The following is a 20,476-nucleotide window of genomic DNA, read 5'->3' as shown; positions in this document are numbered from 1 at the left end:
TATAAGCCAGAAACAAGATAGCTGCTCCAGAGAAACACAGAATAAAGAAGTTCTGCCTGAGAGCTATTCCACTGTACGGGCAAGGAAGGAAAAAAAGAAGGTTGGTTTTTCAAGATTTATAGAAGACATGCTAAGATGTGGACGCAAACCATATGGAAAGAAAAATAAAGAGGAAGACATCTAAAATGACTCCATTACAGTCCTGAACTTGTAAGAGAATGCTGGTATTGCCAACAGTGACAAGAATGATGGAGAAAAAAACAAGCTAATGAGCTAAGTTTTGGCTGTGTTCAGCTGAATTTGACAGTGACTGCCAAGAAGAACGTTAAGACATGTACTCTAAGATGAAGGTTTAGATAGAGAAAGACAGGTTAGGAAAAAGACGTAGGTTTTTGCAGAGATGGCAGTTAAGAATCACTTCTGCATTATGGTATGTTCCCATTTATTTGTATTATTTAATATATCATTATATGATCACATTTTTAATCCATACTGTGAATGATTAGTTTGTCTCCCTTTGCCTGCTTGTAAAAAGTATTAAAGGAGAAGAAATCACCATTTCTGGATATAAATTGATAATTTTATCAGTTTGCCTGTTAATGTGATTGGAATAAATATTCAAAAAGAGAGATACAGGAGAATGCTCTAAACTTAAGGCCTAAGTAGTTTGAAATCCTGGTTGCAAATCCTAACTCAAACCACACAATACTAGCTCTTTTTTTTTTCCCCATCAGCACCAGTTTAACTTTCTTCTCATCAACACTACACTCAAAATTTGCAAGACATAAAGGCATGCTGGAGAACTGTCTTTTTCTGAAGCTCTGTTTATCTCAAATTTTAGAGCATTTTTTTCCCCTAATGCTTACTCAGTTGGTGTATCTATATAGACCATAAAACTGACAATATTTTTAAAGAAACATGAAATGAATGACAATTCACAGTCGCATATATCAGCCACAAAGGAAGAGAGCTAAGACATTGTGTCACAGTCATGAATTTTCCAAATTCAGTTAAGTATTGCAACACGTTTCCTAAGTCACTGCTGATATTCTACCTCTGCTTTACTAACTACGCTATCTTGTGAAATATCCTTATTTTTTGAACTAGTACAGCAGCCCTTAGTAATACCTAGGGAGTACTGCAAAAAAACCTAAGAAAAGTCATTCTGAGAATTCCAGAAAGAAGGAGGTGTAACATTCCACTTAATAAAACAAAAAAAAATCATTAAATGAAGATATTAAAATCCAGTGATCCTCTACAGAGAAATATTTTCACAATGGACCAATAATGTTCAGTAAGTAGTAGAATATGAGTAAGTGTCAGCATATTAATTTAGGAGAATCAGCTGGAAAATCAGTAGGAGTTAAATGCTATATGTATCTTTGAAAGTGTCCCCATCAGAGCAGTGTTTGCATGAAGGTACAATGAGATAACTGCACAGGAGATATGATGTTTTAAAGAGCAACAACAGACCAAGATACATGAGGATTTGTTGTCCAGCAGATACAATGTTGGTCCAAAAGACAGAAYGTTCCATCTGTCTTTCTCCTAAAGACTTTCTAGCTCTTTATTACTGTCAAATTTTCTGAGATATTCATAAATGAAAGTAGCATGCTAAACTGTTGTGCAGTGTATTGAAAATCTCAATTTCTGGACCATTTGCATGGAAATTACAATGTAGAAGACTGTATCTGTCCTTGAGAAGAAGAGGCAAGAAAAGCTTTTCAGCCTTTCCTAATGAGGTTCCACAAGGCAGGGGCTTGCTGTAAGAAAGAACAAAAAAAGTACACTCCAAACAGTGTGACCAAATTCCATTTGAGAAGGGGAGGAATAGAAAAGAAAAAGAAACTTGAGTGCCTTTATCTATATAGATTTGTCTTTGGTTTAAAAAGGAAGAAATAAAAACTCTATATAGTTGCTTATTCAAAGCTTTTATTCTCCTCTATATAGTAATACAAAAAGCTTGGCCCTAGTGCTTCAAGAGCATAGCTTGAATTAGAAAACAAAATAGGAAAAATTGGAAGCTATTGGAGGAAGGTGTCTCTAAAAACATTTTAAACTGTTATACATAAACATTTGAAACTTTCCTATTATTGAGAGAATAAAAGGCCACTACTATTTTAAAAAACGTAAGCATTTTACATTTATAAGATGTTGATTTAAAAGAATTCATAAGATTCTGAACTGACACACAAAGCTATGTCTAAAGTTAACTAGGTAGGGCTTTCCAATTGCCCAACTGCATAAGTCTCACCTTCCTCCAAGCTGAGAATCCTACCCTTCTGATATATGAAGAGAAGTTTGCATTTAATCCTCTTATACAGTAAATAGAAGCCATGGTCTAAAATTGGGACATTTCTATAATTATTTATGAATCATGAAAGATCTGCAGGCCTTAAGATCAATTTGTAATGCATTAGCTTTTTCTCGTAAAAGAATCATTCAAACAGCGCCAAGTAAAAATGCTTATTTTCAATGTTATATAATAATAACAAATTACTACCCAGTAGATTTTACACTTTTGTTTATATCTCTGGGGATGTATAAAATAGGAGTTGTTTGCCTGTTTTAGTATCAAAGTATAAGAATGTTTCAAAGCAATTCTGAATCTGTAAAGTGGACCGGCTAATAGAAGAAAAGTAAAATTACATATTTTTAATCTATCAGTATCTGCTATCTATACTGGAACATAACTTACACACTCATACTGTATTTCTCACATAATACAACACAGTGCCATACAATTTTTCAGCACCACAAATCAAGCTGAAATCTACCGAGCTTATATTCCAATTCAAAACCAATTTAATAAATCTATCCGACTTCGAAAGAAATGCTTACATTGAGCCAACGACAGCAAGTCAGTATAAAGAATAGTTCCCTCCTCCAGTGAAGAATGCATCCATTAAGGATGGAGATAACTGGGCTTTTGTTTTTTTTTCCCAATGAATAAATAAAATCTTTGTACTCAATCAAGCAGAGAAGGGAGTAAACACTTAAATGAAAAAAAAAAACAAACCTCACTGTGGCAGAGATCTGACTGCTTAATTTGAGAATTTCCATTTTAAAAGTTTTCATAGGGAAAACACCTTGGTTTTTGTTGTCCTAGTGAACATTTCTTTCCGTTGTAGTTATAGAGACCACTGTCTCTTCTATCAAGAAGCATTCATTTTCATTCAGCTGTCAAAGGGAAGGAATCACTGCACTTCCAGTGATTTTTCACTTTCAGTATTTATTGCTTATTCAAAAGGAAACTGGTCATTCTTTGTGAACTAGCATCAGAATGATGGCACAAAGTACAGGCAAACACTGTAACACAGTGAAAGAAAGAAGAAAAGTGAGTAAACCCTAGGACAGGAGACTGAAAACATCCATAGCCTGATGCAAAGGCTCCCCTACTTCAGCCTCTGTTCCCACCGCAGAATTTCAAGTTTGGGACTGACCAGATTTGCTGAGATCAGTTGAGATGGCATAATTTTCATTTCACTTGCACTTTTGAGCCCAAGCACTTCAGCCAGGTAATTACATAAAGTGACTAAATGCAGATTTAAACAGCTTAGGCACTGAAATCTGAACATTCAGATTCTGTTCTTCATTTTTTTATCTTCATATAAATTGTGCATCATCCTTTCTATATTTATAACATACATACATTGTCCAATGGACAATTTGAAATTGCCCATTTTATTTTTTCTTGAGTTGCAAATGCTTCAAATTACCTCATAAAGATATTTACTACAGCATAGTATCATTTCTGGTCTTAAGTGACTGACAGTTAAAACTAAAACAAGCAGGTAAAATAAGATTTTAAAAAATTCTAAAAATAATTTTCAAATAGATATATTTAGGTACTACCACAACTTTCATAACTCTGTCTTTATTCTGTTCTGCAGTCTATTTATTTTAATCAGAAACTAAGGTTGGAAAATGTATACAGAATCATTTTACCTTTTCAAAAGATACCATAATTGAGTTTACTCACTTTGTATAAAACAAAGCTGGGTTTTGATATGTTAATAAATATACTTTAAGGGAAAATAAGACTGTGAAAAATGAAGCTAACTGGCCATGTGAAATATTAAACAAATATGTATCAATAACATGCATGCACATAAAGGGCATAGATGCATAAATAATATGCATGTACTCACATGGGTTCAGAAATAAAAATAGATAAGAACAGAGAAAAATGAAAATTTTAAAATTTGAGAAAATGAGAGAGACTGTGGCTAGAAAAGTCTCAATCAAAAGTTATGAGCACTGATTTTTTTCCTGAATAGTAATTGTTTCAAGGTTTTTTGTTAAAAATTAAGCACCTAAATCATTTAACAGATATTAACTGAAAAAATATATGTTAAAAATTGGAGGATTTTTATTTGGTAGGGTCAGCACAGGAGAGGAACTGTACATCTATTGGCTCTGCCTCCTACTATCCCTACAATCCAGGTTAACAAATTAGATTGCATCTTCCATGATACACCCTGTCTAAGCATCCCAGCAAAACTACTTTGACTCCTCAGTAGGGAAGATCATTTCAAAGGGAAAATTATATTTTAACAACTAATCTAAGTTTAGTTATATTTTATCTAGGGGAAAGAGGAACACATGTCCCATTGTATGCTATCTAGAGGACAGGATTGGAAGAGCCCCAGCTCCACATACTTTATTGCAGCAAATTCTTCAAATGTGTTTCATTTCAAGATTGTCTTACTGAAAAGCTCAAAGACCTTGCTAGTGCTTGTTTAAGAAAGCGGAATAACAAAAGCACACCTAAATGAGATTTTCCAGAGCTCTGAAAGAATTACAGAATACTTCCACGGTATCCATCCCAATCTTCTAGTTCTAGAGGATGATATTACCCAACAACCATCAAATCCAAGAGGTATGCATGCATGTGCATTTATACACATAATAGATGGAGAAACAGATTCTAGCTACATATCTGTTTTGGTCTGTATTTATGTATGTTTTGTATTAGGTACAATACACACAGACATTTAAAGATAGTATAAATATAGTATGCCCACACATTCATCTTAAAAGCGTGAAGCTAGATGTAATCAACATCTGTTGCAACAGCAATACCAGATTACTATTTACTAGAAAAGCAGTAACATAGCAACTCTTGTCGTAAATATGAATATTTTGATTAGCACATGTTCTGTCCATCTGCTGAAATCTTAAAGCAAATTGAAACAAGATTACTGAATACTTTGGCTTGAAGTGGTTCATGCAGTTTCTGCCATCATTAGTAAGTTTCCCTTGAATTAGCCATAGAATAATCTCCTCTCCCTACTTGAAATAATACTGATGGGCAGGGTGCTTGCTTTATTTCAAGTTCTTTGATTAAATGTCTCTACTGAGCAATTCACCCAAATGCAAAAAGGGACAAGGACATAACATTCAAACAGACTAAATACGTTTCTGAGAGACCAAATTCAACTGGCACAACCAAATGAGGAAGCATGTTTTGAAACCCATGAAGCGATGCCTGACTTACCCAACTACAACTAATTGTAATGGCATCTGTTTTGACACACATTGCACTACTCTGCTGCCTCAGTATACATTGATACTTTTGTCTCACTGCTTGGACTTTATTGTTATTGTTTTGAGAAAAATGCAGCTTTTCTTAGTGTATATCAAATAATTCATGGATTTACAGAACATACATACAGATCTTTCTGAGTAAAAGTATTAGGTACACTATTAGAAAAAAAGATCTGACAGGTACTGATTGACAAAGATGTATGCCTGTTCACAAAAATATTTATTCTCAGAAACAGATTCCAAATACTATCTATTCTATACAGTATTTTGATTTAGGCATAAGCCATGGAAGAGCTAAACCATTCTAGCAGGAAACAAACATTGTCAACGGACAAAACAGGGATGCAGATTTGTCTTTGTTTAACAACATACTTTCAAATTTGAAAAAAACATTGATGTGGATCTGCTTGCATTACTTTTTTAAAGTAACTACATTTCCCAAGAGAAAATTATTCAAATAGCATTATCATACTGTGTTTTATAATTTGCATAGGTAGAATTGACTGAGGTCATACTAAATGCACAGTAGAAAGCTTCCAAAAGTTAACTTACATGATCAATTAGCTCACGAACCATTCCATTCCACTGTCCGCTGGCATCTTCCTGGGCTCCATATTTTCCATCCTCCACTAGCCTAATCTCATAGGAAAATCCAAGGATAGTAGATAGCTCCCTGAGGAGGTCGATGCAATAACCTTCAAATCGATCATTTCCATACAAAGGTTTGTCAGACTTCTTGAACATCACATATGGCTCTTCCTGCAAAAAATAAAAAGGCAGAACAGATGAGTACCCCCTCCTACTTTTTTTTCTTTTTAAGCCTTAGGTAGGTTATTATCATGATTGTTTTCCCTATACACAAGTTTAAAGTAAAAAGTAGAAGAATTATTTTATTTCTTGATTATCTGTCTCCTAAATCTATTTATCTTTGTTTATCTTCCAAATAAATTTAGTCCAAAGACCCTCTTTCTCATTTTTATGTTAAGAAATGACACTGAAGACACTGCAGACTCATCTTCAAGGCAATCATACCAACACTGATTCTAAATGTGCTCTTTAACAAGTTACTTCTTATTATCAAATGCATTATTTGGAAGGACATTCTGAGCCTCTTAAAATGAAAAAACTGAATGATTTAGCAACTGAAAAAAATAGTAATTTTATTTCAAATCCCTAACATCAGTGAAGTGTTTCAAATATCAAGTTTTACACTTTTCTTGATTGTTTTGTTAAGAAAGATGTAGAAAACTAATGGGAAAAAAATCATTGAAGGTACTTAACACAAAATTAAGACTTAGAACAAGGTAGGATTTTTACTTCTTTTTCTCAATAAAGGATAACTTTCTTTAAATGCAAAGCTGAGGAGAAAAAGATACAWAACAAAGCCAGAGCTTTATACTACATACCCATAGTACAATATCCATCTTCAATTTCTGTCTGAAAGGTTAAATATCTGAGCTCAAGCTTTGCTCACATTTTAGAGAGGCTCTTCCATTTCATATACCAACAAAAAATAAGGACAACGGAAGGTAAGAAGAATGGTACTAGATGCAATTACTGCACCAGGTACAAGACAATGAATGATAAGATAAACTCTCCAGGGTAGCTTAACAAAATTCATACAGCCCTCAATCTCCTCATCAGCATTCAGCGGGGTAAAAGGCAGTTCACTCTACAGGCACCTGACAGCTTCAATATGGATTTGTCAGCCTTTCTGATGCTGACCTTCATTTTGAGGTGTCCCATGACTCATGCTTTTTAATCTGCACAAAACTGGAACTTCAGCATACAGATTTTACCCAAAATACACAGAACAAAGCAGGTAGATCTGTTCTTAAAATGTGTTCAGAAGATATTATTTCCCCTCTTGCCTCTCACAAATTTTTTTTTCTAAATAAATCAAACTATTAAATCAAGACTACATTGGGATTCTATTTTTATATCTACTGAAATTAATAAGGTTAGGGCCTGATTCAAAAAAAATTTGCTCATAAAAAGTACACTCCAGATCTTAACTGAGCTGCTGAGGAATCTAAGAAGAAATGAATTGTTCAGAAAAAAACACTAGGATGTAGTAACAGAAAGTTTTCAAACAATCAATAGGTAAATGACTCCGGGGAGCTCTTCTAGATGTAGTACTGATAAGAATGAAGACCTAACTGAAAATGTGAAAGTGGAAGGCAATTTAAGTAATAATGATCACGGAACGATGCTTAAGAAGCACAGAAAGTGACAGAACAAAGACTACATATGAAAACAGTTGTTAATAAACTCAGATAATTGTTATGAAGTATCTCATGGAAAACATCTATAAGGAAAACAGTTGTTCAGGTGAACTGAGAACTCCTTACAGAGAGCACATTAAGGACCAAGCAGAAGCTCTGTTAGCACAAAGTATAGCAAGCATAGAAAAGGAGCAACAAGGTTCAAACATGAGCTCTTCAATGATCTGAAACTCAAAAAAGAAAGCATATAGGAAGTGAAAGCTAACTCAGAATGCAAAAGAAAATCAAACAAAAAAGTTGTCCTCTGCAGGGACAGCTAAGAAAGGCCAAAACACAAAAAAGGTACAATTAGCAACGGATATTAAGGATAAAAAGCGACTTTCTAGAAGCAGGTATCAAAAGAAAGTCTAGGAAATAATTCATCTGTTGTCCAACATGAAGAGAAAACTATCAAATGATGTTGCCAAGAAGATCAAACAGTTTGATGATTTCCCTGTATCTCCCTTCACTAAAAAGGCTAATGATGATCAGATAATTCATACAATTAACAGAAGAAACACAGATAAAAGAGCTTAGACTAAATAAGAAAAGGTATCTTTACAGACTCCTTGATCTTAAAATATTTTCAGGAAGTTTGGAGCTGATGAATTCACCATGAGAGAACTGGTTTGAGCAATTTCAGATCCATTAGCATTTACCTTTAAAGAATTTGTGGAGGTTTGGGGACGTTCGAGTAGACTGCAAAAGGCTTATCTTTAACCTCTTTCCAATCCAATAAACTTTAGACCATGGATGAAGGAGGGCTATGAAGTCATAGATCAGTCAATGTAATTTTTAGAAAAATTTTTCTTTTGTCCTTGAACAAATTATAAAACTATTTCATTTGTCTGAATGTACAACCAAGAGAATATGGAGAAGGGAAGAAGCTGTGGAAAGTCATAATGTCATGTTATACTCAAAGTCATCCCTCTCTTCCTAAAATTAAATAATAATTCATTCAAATGCCCAGAACGTCCATTAAGAGAGGTTCATTATCAACCTGGAAAGTTGCAATGAGTCATGTTCCTATATAGGTTTTCCTATAAAGTTAAATATTTCCATTTTTGCTTTTGTGTTGGAGCAGAAAGCATGCTAATTGAATGTGCATTCACTCTATAAGGGGGATACAATCATAATTCAAAATAAATTTTAGAAATTAAAAGATTAATTAAAAAAAAGATGGCTTTCAAACTGAATTAATGAATACTTCCATACTTCAGAATGAATTATAAATTGCAGAAATTCAGGAGGTTAGCTAGCTGGTTAGGTAGCAATTAGATAAAATAAGACCATTAACTGAGAAAAGAGCAATATAAAACTACTATGGTTTATACATAGCAGAATCATTTCTGAGACACAAGAAACTCCACTCTAAGCAATGGAGCTACTTAGATTGGCTCTGAGTGGAAGTTTGGACTAGTGGACCTCTAGAGGTACCTTTCCATCAAAATTATTTTATGATTCCATAATTTTGACACTATTAATGTTTCAGTTGCTATACTCCATCCAGTTTTGAATACTGCACTTCAGGAAAAATGTGAACCAACTGATGAGAGATCAGAAAAGATCCATGAGAATGATTCAAGATCTACAAAACAGGATGAGGAAAGAACTGAAAGAATATAGGTTGTCTTATTTAAGGAACAACAGACTGAGGAGGAAGTGGTAACAGTCTTCAACACATAAAAGGTTATTGCATAAAGGAAGGAAAAAAGATCTTTTCTGCATATCCTGTAGAGGGAACAAGAAGTAATGGCCTTAAACTTTGCCAAAAGAAATTAAGAGGTTAGAATAAGGTTAGGAATTATGAGAAACTTGGTAATGATAAGTACAGTTAAGTGCCACAGTAAGTTATCTAGGAATTTGTACTGCATTGCTAGAAGAACAAGCTAACCTCAATCTCCTCAAGCTAAAAAAAGATGAAGAAAACAGCTATCTTGGCAAACTGTTTCTGCTGAGAAAAGAACATTCAGCATCCAGGAAGTGAACTCATCACTGTTGAGACAGACAAATTTTTAATTGTCAAGTTGCGTGGTTTTGGAGTATTCCAAAATGTCTGGAACTTTTTATCAACAGTAGTTACTTCAAATATAGTATCTTGCATTAAACTGAAAAACTCAATAAAACTGGTTAGCTACAGTTTAAATGCTAATGTTATTACTGAAGACAAAAAAATCAGTTTCTTCAGATCATTAGAAAGTCAAGTCAAACAAAACAAACAGCAAGCAGTTAAATAAATGATAACTATACATCTAACCCATAAATTTAAGATTTTAATTCCAGTCATCTCAGAGTTTTTGTGAAAGCTGCTCTTTTTGACACCATCTCCAAAATACATATATCTATATTACACATAGTATATGTGTATAAATACATATACACACATACTTATATACACAAATATATACAAACAGAAAAGCCAGTAGAGAAAAGTCACAAAATAGAAACAAAGCTGACAAGATATAAACCAGAGTATGTAGAGAAGGAAAAGAATATGGTAAATGATTTTTATGCCTTTGATTAATGAAAACAAAATCGTGAGAGGTTTTCTCTTTTCCAACATTCATCAATCTACAGATAGACAAATTCTAGAAGAGCGTGGGGAAAAAAATGGAATTTCATTTTTTTCTTAACAGCATTTTGCCAGTTAGCTCTTTGGAAACGAGAAATTAAAATGTTACATGCTTTTTATTTAATTTTTTCCTCTAAAGTATTGATTAAATAAAGCAAGCACCTACTTTGTAGAATCTGTATGACATCCATTTATCTAGGCATTCCATAAGCAAATTGAAGATTAGCATTGGATATCTGGCAAAAACAAATATTGTGCATGTTCCATACGAGCTTTACATCAGTTATTTGAAATGGTTTGTGGGTTCTTATATATTTCCCTGAAGCATTTACATATAATATGGAGAGATTTATAAAAAGCATACATAATTTCCTCCATATATAGGCATTATATAATTTATAGATTATATTATTATTATATTAAAATTCGATATATATAATATTACATTATATAATGTCTATGCATGGAAAAATACTTTTAAAAGTAATATACATCTGAAAATCTTAGTGGAGTTTCCATAAAGTAACAAAATTGAGAATAATCATGAAAGGAAACCAGAATGCTGAAAACGAGTCACAGAGACAGTCCATCAGCAAGAGCAGGGCTGTTCCCCAAGACAGGGCGAGCTGGGAGCCAAGGGCGGCCGCAGCACCGGCTGGGCAGACAGGCCAGAGTCCCACCGCTCCTGAGCTGAGCAAGCAGAGCAGAGGAGTCGCAGCAACAGGCCCTAGCTACAGTCCACTGAGAGGCAAGGCAAGGCAAGGCAAGGCAAGGGAAAAGCCAAGTCCAAGGTCAAGACAGAAAATCCAAACAACAATTCCGGAACAGGACTAGGGGAAGGCATGCCACAGTCTAACACTGACCAGGGAGAGAAAGAGACCTGTTGCTTTATTTTCAAATATTACATCTTGTTTACTCCAGGTGTCCAGGATTTTTTTTTTTTAATATTACTATGCTTTTTTGCCATTTGAGGGCAGAAATTTTTTCTTTTCCAGGAAACGATCGCCCATTTACCAGAATCGGATTTATGTCAGGAATGAGACGTCTGTCTTCTGGCTATGTGGGATGAACTATCTAATTGCATATTTACTCTTGTTTGAAAGTTTTCCTAGCAAACTACCCTCATTGCTACTCCTGCTCTTTCAGAGTCATAAGTGCCATTATTTATATGATATCACAGTAAAAAGAAAATTATTTGCTATAACCTGCTTCATGAGTAATTATTTATAGCTGACACTAGAGACTTGCATTAATTTCAGTGAGAAGTTTTGGAAGTCTCATCCATGCTCATATTCCCTGCAGATAAACATACAGACAAAATCAATTCTGCTGAAGTAGCCAACAAAATCTTCAGTCCATAAGATTTTTGCTCTCTGAATTATTCAGATATTTACACTGAGTCACGCATGCACCAATCTATCTAATCTTTTTTGACAAGAGTTTTGCTTCTGTCTTCCATACTGTGCAATTGTGAATTATGTGGAGCAGAATTTAAATGTGTGTGATACCAGGGAGGTAGTACAATTGTCAACGCATACTTTTATGGCTTTTATGTCTCCTTTCTTTTTCTTTACTGAACCATCCAGCAAAATTCTAGTCACCCATACATTCTTGCATATTTTCCCATAAGATCATTACAGTAATCCTCAGTTGTTTTAGCTGTTCTGCTGATGCTTTTTTATATTTTATTACAAAAAAATCTTGCAGCACTTTCTGAGTTCATGGCTCCAACTCCATACTGTTTTATTGTCCTTTACTCTGAGTAGCTTGGATGAGGGCTACAATGGCCTATATGCTAGTGTTCAATATTTATAATACTCTCTTATGGAAAAAAAAATTGCTGAAAAGTCCGGCAAATGAATTATTATTAATCTCTTAATACTTTCGAGATCCATATGCTATGCCCTTACTTAGTGGCTTCTGCTGCCTTTGGATCTCTCTGCTCAATTCTTTACAGTCTTCCACTGTCCAAAACATTTGCTTTCTCTTTTCCCAGCCTGTGTTTGCCAGGTAGAGCATTTTCTCACTTAGCTTTGACAGGATTCAGTTCTAATTTATCAGAATGTGTTTTTTGGCAGCTTCATCTGTCATAGCACTTATTTATTACAAAGTTTTCTCATGTTCTTCTCTTTCTTGTCTGGCAATATGCAATACACATCCTAAACACTGACCATAGTCTTTAGTTATTCTGGACAAGACCACCAAAAGGATCTACTACATGTTTTACTTGTTTCAAGTTGTAATTTTATATTTCAGATGAACATAAAATTGGTCAGACAAAAGCATGCTCTCAGGGTAGTGTCTATGCGCTAAACATATGATCACCCATATGGGTGGGTAATCACTTGTACCAAATTCTTCCACTAGGACAATTATCATCCAGTAGTACGATAAAAGTACTTCAGCTGAGTAGTTTGTAAAGATGAATAACTGTATACACTTATTTAATCTTGTTCTCAATTTAATTTTGTCCTGCAGGTCCCGAGAATATGACCCTTAAAAAATTACTAGACCTCATTACAAAATGAGTTGAGGTCACACTTGTTTTCAGAATACTTGCAAAATATTCTTTAAAGTCTTCTAAGCAGTTTCAGTTGAGATTAACAAATGTAATCTTTCAGCTAGCCACATCTTCCCAGGAAAAGCTCCCCGTCAGCATCTTTATTATTCCTGGTAGTGATATGAGTAACTTGAAGCAAATGCCATTGAATAATCTCTGTTTACACAGAGAGCATAGACAGATGCCTTTCTTGATACTCCAAGAAAAGGGTTCCTGAATAAATCCTCATGCAGAGACACTGAATACAGACAGAGCACCTACTCTGAATTAACTTAGGCTATAGCCAAGAGTTTGCCTCAATATCTACGAGGTATGCTTGTCCTGAAGTAAGAGCAACCAGATGGAAAGTTACTGCAAACACAACTTTTTTCTTAATCAAAATTAATCTTGTCCCTAGTTTAACTTGTTCTTGACATGTGGGATTGAAAACGGGAAACAGCATTAAAGAATATCGACATCAGAATAATTTATTGGAAAAAATGCAAGAAATCACATAGTTTGAGTAGAATAGAAAGTAATTTAGCCATGTTTTTAGTTTTCCTTTTCATTTTATATTATAACTAGTATTGTAACAGTATTCATAGGACATCAATTAAGGCTGCCTAAATTAAGTTTATACATATAGAAATACTTAGCATATTAGAAAAAAAAAGATAAAGGCATTGGGAATAAGGAGAGAGATGAAAGGAATAAGGACAAATAAAGCTTCGCTATTATTAGCTTACAGCTGAAATTGGGAGGCTAGATAAATTGGTATTTTCCCACAAGAATTAAGATACCATAAAAGCATATAAACCTTGCGCAATCACAAAGTGATCTGAATTACATACATTCAAAGGTTCATATATATATTATCATACATCTAATTCTATAGTTAGATAATTCATAGTATTTAATATAAATATTTTTTAAGAAAAGCAGGAATTGGAAGAAGTGTTATATCAGTAGCAATAAGGAGAGCCAGATACAGAGGAACAACATCACTATGTGTCTGTGCTTAGACACATGCAGCACAGTCCTCCAACTGTCAGTATACACCTCTAACACTGAACTATCAGGTTTAATCTGAAGAAGTGGTGAAATCAAACACTGTTTTGATTCCAACTGGTTATATTTCATACAGTTTTTTTTCTCTGAATGAGAAGACTTCATAGAACTAGTTCCTTTTAAAATAAGGGGATTCAGAGAAATACCAAGGGCAAATAACTTTAAATTTTGATTCTTCACAGGAGATAAATTGCCAATAGCTCTAGTGGTTGAAACAATAATATACAATAATGTAYAATAATATAACCCATCCTGGAATTTATTAGAAGCCTGAGATATACTACAAATGCATTCTGTTCAGTGCTAAGCATCCACACTGCACCTGCAGAAGATAGTCAAATAAACTGTTAGTAGTCTGAAATGCTCAATTTGGGTAATTAAGTCTGTAAACAAGAGTTTGTGTTATTTGGGGAATGCAATTATCCTTTTGCACATGGGTGTACATATTTTGTCAATGCAATACAAGTGAACAATTTGGAAAAACTTAGCACTACAGAGAAGATTCAGAGTGTTGGAAATATGTCTCTTGTATATGTCCTCAAGATGACATTCATTGGTTCTCTCAATAACACACCGAAAGTTTGATGTTACAGCATCATTATTGTCATGATAGTTAGACTTCAACATGTGAATATTATGAATAGATCTTCCTAGCATGAGCTGCATTTATGATTTTTAGCAAATTTCTGCCAAGTTATCTAGTTTCTTCAAGCTTATCATTCTTGCCAGGAATCAACTGCAAGACAGTTACTGATGAACAGGAGTCATTTAAAAGGTCATTTTGGAGAGAGTCTAGAGGGTGTTGCAAGCTGAAGAGAGCAGATTTAAGTAAACAGTTCCAATAATGTACTAGTAACATTGCCATAATTAGATATTAATAACAAACAGTGAAAAAGTATAATACACACATATTCTTCTAATGAACCTTTGCTGTGTTGAATGAATTTTCAACGACAAGAAAAGAAAGAAACTAACCAACCATTGTACAGGGCTCACATAACTTGATCCTGTGTACCAGCCTACTGATGCTGCCCATGACTGCTGGCCATCTTTAAATTGCATATTGGACTGCCTCAAAAATGACTGGTTGTGTGAGTGCCTCAGCTTCCCAAATGCATATGCAGAACTGTACATATGTAAGTATCATCTTAGTAACATTAAAGGGAACTATACCTGTCATGCTTCATCTGGTCTAGTATCCTGTCCTTGAAGTGTGACTGTAATTTGGATGCAACAAGGATGAACAGGACATTTGCTTTACAAGTGCAAAAACCATTATAACCAGTTATGAAACAGCAGTCATGAGTATCAAAGACTGAGTGACTTTTCTTTTTTCCTGACTATAGGGACCTTACATGGAGTGCAAGTTGGATCATGCAGAGGAAAAGAATTAATTGCAATAGAACTAGCATTAAAGCACTATGGAACATTAGAGGAGCCGAAGAGATCTCAGCCAGAATAAGAAAAGATCATTACTTTAGATCCAAAGAAGTAAAGGAGTGGGTGCTAATGAAAAATCAGAAACACCATAAATCAGAGAGTAGGCTTGGAAGCTGTAATCACCACTATAAATATATGAATATATAGAGATACAGAGATATTTAAAAAATCATCCTGCAATATATCTATATAAAGACCACAGTGGAAGGCCATGATTACTAGAGAAGCGAATTCCATATTGTTGCAAGTCACTAGTATATCCTGTGGAAAATGTAGTAACACTGCATTTTAAGAACCAGTAGGTCAAGGGAAATAAAGAATGGTACCAAGACATTGCAGACAGCTGTTCAGCCTAACACTTAAGAAAAACCAACGCAATTGCAAAGAGATCTCCAAAGGGTAAAGGAAGTTAGAAAATACTTCTGGGGCTATTTTCTTCTAAAAAATTATAAATTCTATATGGAGCACTTACATAGCAGGATGGAGTCCTTCCTTTCCAGAAATGCTATTCTCTATCTTGATAGTCTTTAAAGTCAAATAAACAGGACTCTGTGATACTTCCCAGAATATCTTACAGATTTTAGAGGATCACAAGGGGATAGGGTGTTATTCTGAGAGATCATTCTAGTCCACTGAAAGAAGGTAAAAGGGAGATGGTAAATTCTGCTGACTCAAAAAGTCAAATAATACAAAATGATCTTATTCCATGAAACACTGGCTTATGGCTAGTTGGAAAGACATCTAGTTTATGTGGCCTTGATCTCAGCACAAGGAAAATCAATCATCTGTGACATTAGCTGACTAGCCCCCAGTCTAGCTGACTGGAAAGAAATAAGCACTTGTTCAGTACAAAATGAGAAGAAAATTAATCAAGTCTATAGAGGATATGAGGTAGAGAAATTCTTTAATTAAAAACTTAGCAATGATAACTGCCAAAGTGAAAAATGAGAAGAATTGGAATCCAGATCATAAACCTAGTAGGAAGACATGCATTCTTAAAATAGTGAAACCTTATTTTAACTATTTAGAAAAGATCAAGTCGGCAAAAATATTGTCAGAATGGTACCTCTTGTTTATATATCAAATATTAATTGAAAGCTTCTTCAACAACGTTTTAAAGGATAGGTTACACGATAAGACACAATATATGTATACATGTCACCAAGTTTTATTACATATCCTATGCAACATAAAACAAAATCAGACTGTTACAATGGACAAAAATCTGAGTGAAATATATGGCAGCTGATGCAGTCACCATTAAAACAACCTAAAGATGAAAATATTCTAACTCAGAAGTACTGGAAGTATATTTCATATCAGATTCAACTTGACAGATAAACAAGAAATGATTACAGAAAATCAATGGTAATTTTAAAAAAAGTTGTCATAACTTCATTATTTATTTCACATATAAACTGATAGAAGGCCATGCCAGCTTTGAAGTGAACATTAGAAAAAAAGTGTAGTTTCTGATACTAAAAATAGAAAGGAATTAAAGAAAGTTCCTGTAATGCATACAAATTTATCCTGTATCTTTCTTATATATTTAAGTGATTGATTATGACTGCATAAGATCCTTACATTGGTACTAAATGGTATTTTGCAGTGAAAATTACACATAGGCAAATTCATTAAAAACTGGCTAACCCGAAGTGTAACCATAATTGGGGAATCCCTACTGAAGAGATATGTGCCTGTAGGTTTTCAGATCTTTCTAGGTGTCCACTTAGTATGTATTTGTGGTTCTTTTGACAGCACTTTTTTTCAATTGTCACTAGCCTACTTTCTTACATGGATCTGTGAGAAAAAAAGACTTCTGATGATGACACAATGTCATCAGTGAGGGTGAACAGTAAGTAATAAGGAGGAAAGATCACAGAGGCACAAAGATCTTGGTAAGATGGACTCAAGCAAATAGTGTGCATTTCAAAATTTTAAATGAAGACTTCTAGAAACAATAATGAAAATCATAGCTTTTAGAAAGAAATCTATCGTGGGAGCCCTTGTTGGAAAGAATTATTTAGTTTAATTTGCTCAACAGGTCAGCTTACTGGAGAAAATCCCCCAAAAATCCAAAAAAATCCAAAACTGAATCCTTCAAAAAAGCCAAATAAGTACTAAATGTGAGAATGCAGATAAAGTAAATGCAAGTAATCATTTTTATGAGAAGTGCAAAGTAGACTAACTTGAAACTACTGCAAATGAAGATACAGTCACAAGGAAGAGTAAAGTAGTGGGTAGATTAGAAATTATAACTGTAAATAGAGGATGAATTTTTGAAAAATATGTATTGAGTAGTATAAAAAATTATACTACTAGTTCACTCAAGAATTTTATGACCCACAAGTGACAAATACAACTGCTGTTTTCATATAAACTTCCTGTCTACACATACTGCTGATGCTCAAAGATATTTTGCCTTATTGACAAACTGGTATCCTCTCAGCTGTGTGGTGAACTTTATCCACACAGATTCTATTCAATGACAGTGAAGATGGATTCATCAGCAGAAGACAGTCATTTGTCATATACCATGCTCAGAGGGGTTTTGGAAGCAAAAATACAGGATTGCATCAAGGAGTAGAGATATTACATAAAGTGTTCATTTGGCATGAATACAGACTTCTGATCCAAAAATCAAATAAAAGAAAAATTGGACAGATTTCAAAAAAAGTGACAAGAAGGAGTTAGCTTTCAATTGTATTGTATTAAAGGCCAGATTATATAATCAAAATGTTTACTTCTGACTTAGGCACTAAGCCTCCATGAATGGGTATTCCTATAATGACTCTCTAAGTTGAATCATTTCTATGATGTTCAGCAAGTGTACTATCTTCAAAAGTGTGCTTTTTTTCATTAAAAATATCTATATAGCAGTTCTTCCATTATATATTCTCATAAATTTTATTTGCAAACTTATTTGTATTCGGTTTTAATGCCTATGTTGCATCACACACAAAAAAAAGATTCTTATGCCACAGTTTCTATATGCTAAATTAAATTGTAGATTTACAGATTAGTTTTAATGCTTTAAATATACAACTACCACTTTTATGAAATTCCAGTTATTCTATCCAGACGTGGAAATGTATAAATTAACTGATAGATTTTTTTATACTTCATTGCCTTGTTCTCTATAGTTTCTTTTACAAACAGATTTGGACAAGGAATACTTATTTGAATAATACCATGGGTTGTGTTTATCATATTTCAACTACAAAGAGATAATATTAAAAATGATAACAATAAACTCAACCTTCCAAATTTTTCTGAATTTTTATGGATAATTATTAAATTGTAGATTGCTCATTAATATTTCCAACATGGACATATGAAGCTGTTAAAGAATCTAGAATTTTTACATTACTATCAGTATTGGAAAAGCAAAACAAAAAAAGTGGAAGTCCTGATGATGAAAAGAGGAAAATCATCTTGAAAATCTGCCACTGCTAGAACAGGGAATTTTAATCCTTAACTTCTGTTCACCAGGGATACTGGAGTTAAAAGGCTGCCATATCTAATTAGCATTTATGTCAAATGTAAGGAATACACAATCGGCTTTCACAGTTGGCAGTCAGAATTCAAGTGGGAGAGGTGAAGCAATCCAGTAGTTATAATCAGTCAAAACAATGTAATGTATTACTCAGACATCTCACTAGTCATTTAAGTCAGGATATTCTACTAGAAGATATTAAGGCCAGAGACAAGAAAACAGCAAAGTAGGCTTACTCCATGACACTGTCTCTGAGAGAAATTCATTATGAATATCTTTATTTGCCATCCTTTAAGATATTTCCCTGAAGACTCCTAGTGCGACCTTTTGGATCATGAAATAGGTAGTCATAATTATGTTTTTATAAATCATGGCCTGAAGAATTGAAGCTACAGCTATTCTCTTCTGCAGTTTCACTCCTCATTTTGCCAAGCTCTTAAATAAAATACTTTTCTTTTTTCTCCCACAGTTTACTTCTAACTTTGGCCACTCTGTAAATTAATTCAGCTGCATCTCAGGAAAGTGTACTAAGTTTCCATTCCAGTAAAGTAAATTATATGTGAGTGAATTTCTACTTTAACCAAAACTACTTCACTGAATAAACCACAGAATGTGAAATCATTAAACTGTTGCACACTGCAGACTGCACTAACCTACTTTCAGCTAAACTGAATCATATTGCCTTCGTGCACAAAAAGAATATCAAAGACATTATTAGATCTTATTATAATGGAAAGCAAAACATTCTGTTCTTATGATGGATCTTAAACAAATTTTCAGAAGACGGTAGGGAAAAATAACAAACCCAAACCCAAGGCATCCAACAAATGCAGCAAGCATTTTCCTAGAATGATTGCCCTTGGTGCTCATCAGTACAAATCCTGACTCCCTCAAAAGGAGTTATAGACTGATCCTTGTCACTATCTAACAGCACATTTTTATTACTAACATTTCAGTAGAAGGGAATTGAAGCACTAGAGAAGTAATTGAGATAAGCTGTTTGAGATGATGCTGTAAACTTGGAGACCAAAGAAAGTACTTCTCAGTCATTATCCAGAGATTTAACTAAATGAACATTCTACCTTTTGCTTGCACCCAGCACTGGAGAAAAATAGCTTTGTTGACCACCCTCTGCTAAGTCAAGCTTACTGTAATCTGTGCTGATTCTACTGCACTCATTCATGTATCACGACACCCTTCAAACTTTGTTTGTTTTTTCCTAAAAGTTTTACCGAACATTATGTGTGAAACAGAAACAAGCACTGTAGACATGCATATGTCTGAGTACCTTGCAAGTCTGAAGGCACTGAACATTATTAGGGGTACACAGACACTATGACTGGTCTCAGGACAAGATTGATGTTTAACTTAACATTTTTGTATTTTGAGCACCATAAACTTTAAAGTAAGCTAACTTATCTCTCTCACTGGAAAATTTCTTAAATACATTAAAGCAGGTTGCTTTGCATTTCAGTCTTCAGGAATTCAGTCAATTTTAAAGTCTGCATTTGTGGCTGAAGACGGAGGAGTGGAGCTGAGACAGAATG

At 34.0% G+C, this 20,476-nt stretch overlaps 1 protein-coding gene across 1 annotated transcript in view; it reads right to left on the bottom strand.

The window, feature by feature from the left end:
- GRIK2 (glutamate ionotropic receptor kainate type subunit 2) overlaps positions 1–20,476 on the bottom strand; it is a 424,643-nt gene that overhangs the window by 172,539 nt on the left and 231,628 nt on the right. The window contains exon 10 of the mRNA XM_026079986.1: positions 6,103–6,309. Within this exon, the coding sequence (XP_025935771.1) occupies positions 6,103–6,309 (207 nt within the window). The remainder of the gene's footprint in view (positions 1–6,102; positions 6,310–20,476) is intronic.

Source organism: Apteryx rowi, unplaced genomic scaffold (genome assembly GCF_003343035.1).
Source record: "Apteryx rowi isolate R43461 unplaced genomic scaffold, aptRow1 scaffold_507, whole genome shotgun sequence".
Lineage (NCBI taxonomy): Eukaryota > Metazoa > Chordata > Aves > Apterygiformes > Apterygidae > Apteryx > Apteryx rowi.
Note: the sequence above shows the minus strand (reverse complement) of the source record. Positions and strands in the feature narration are given on the sequence as shown.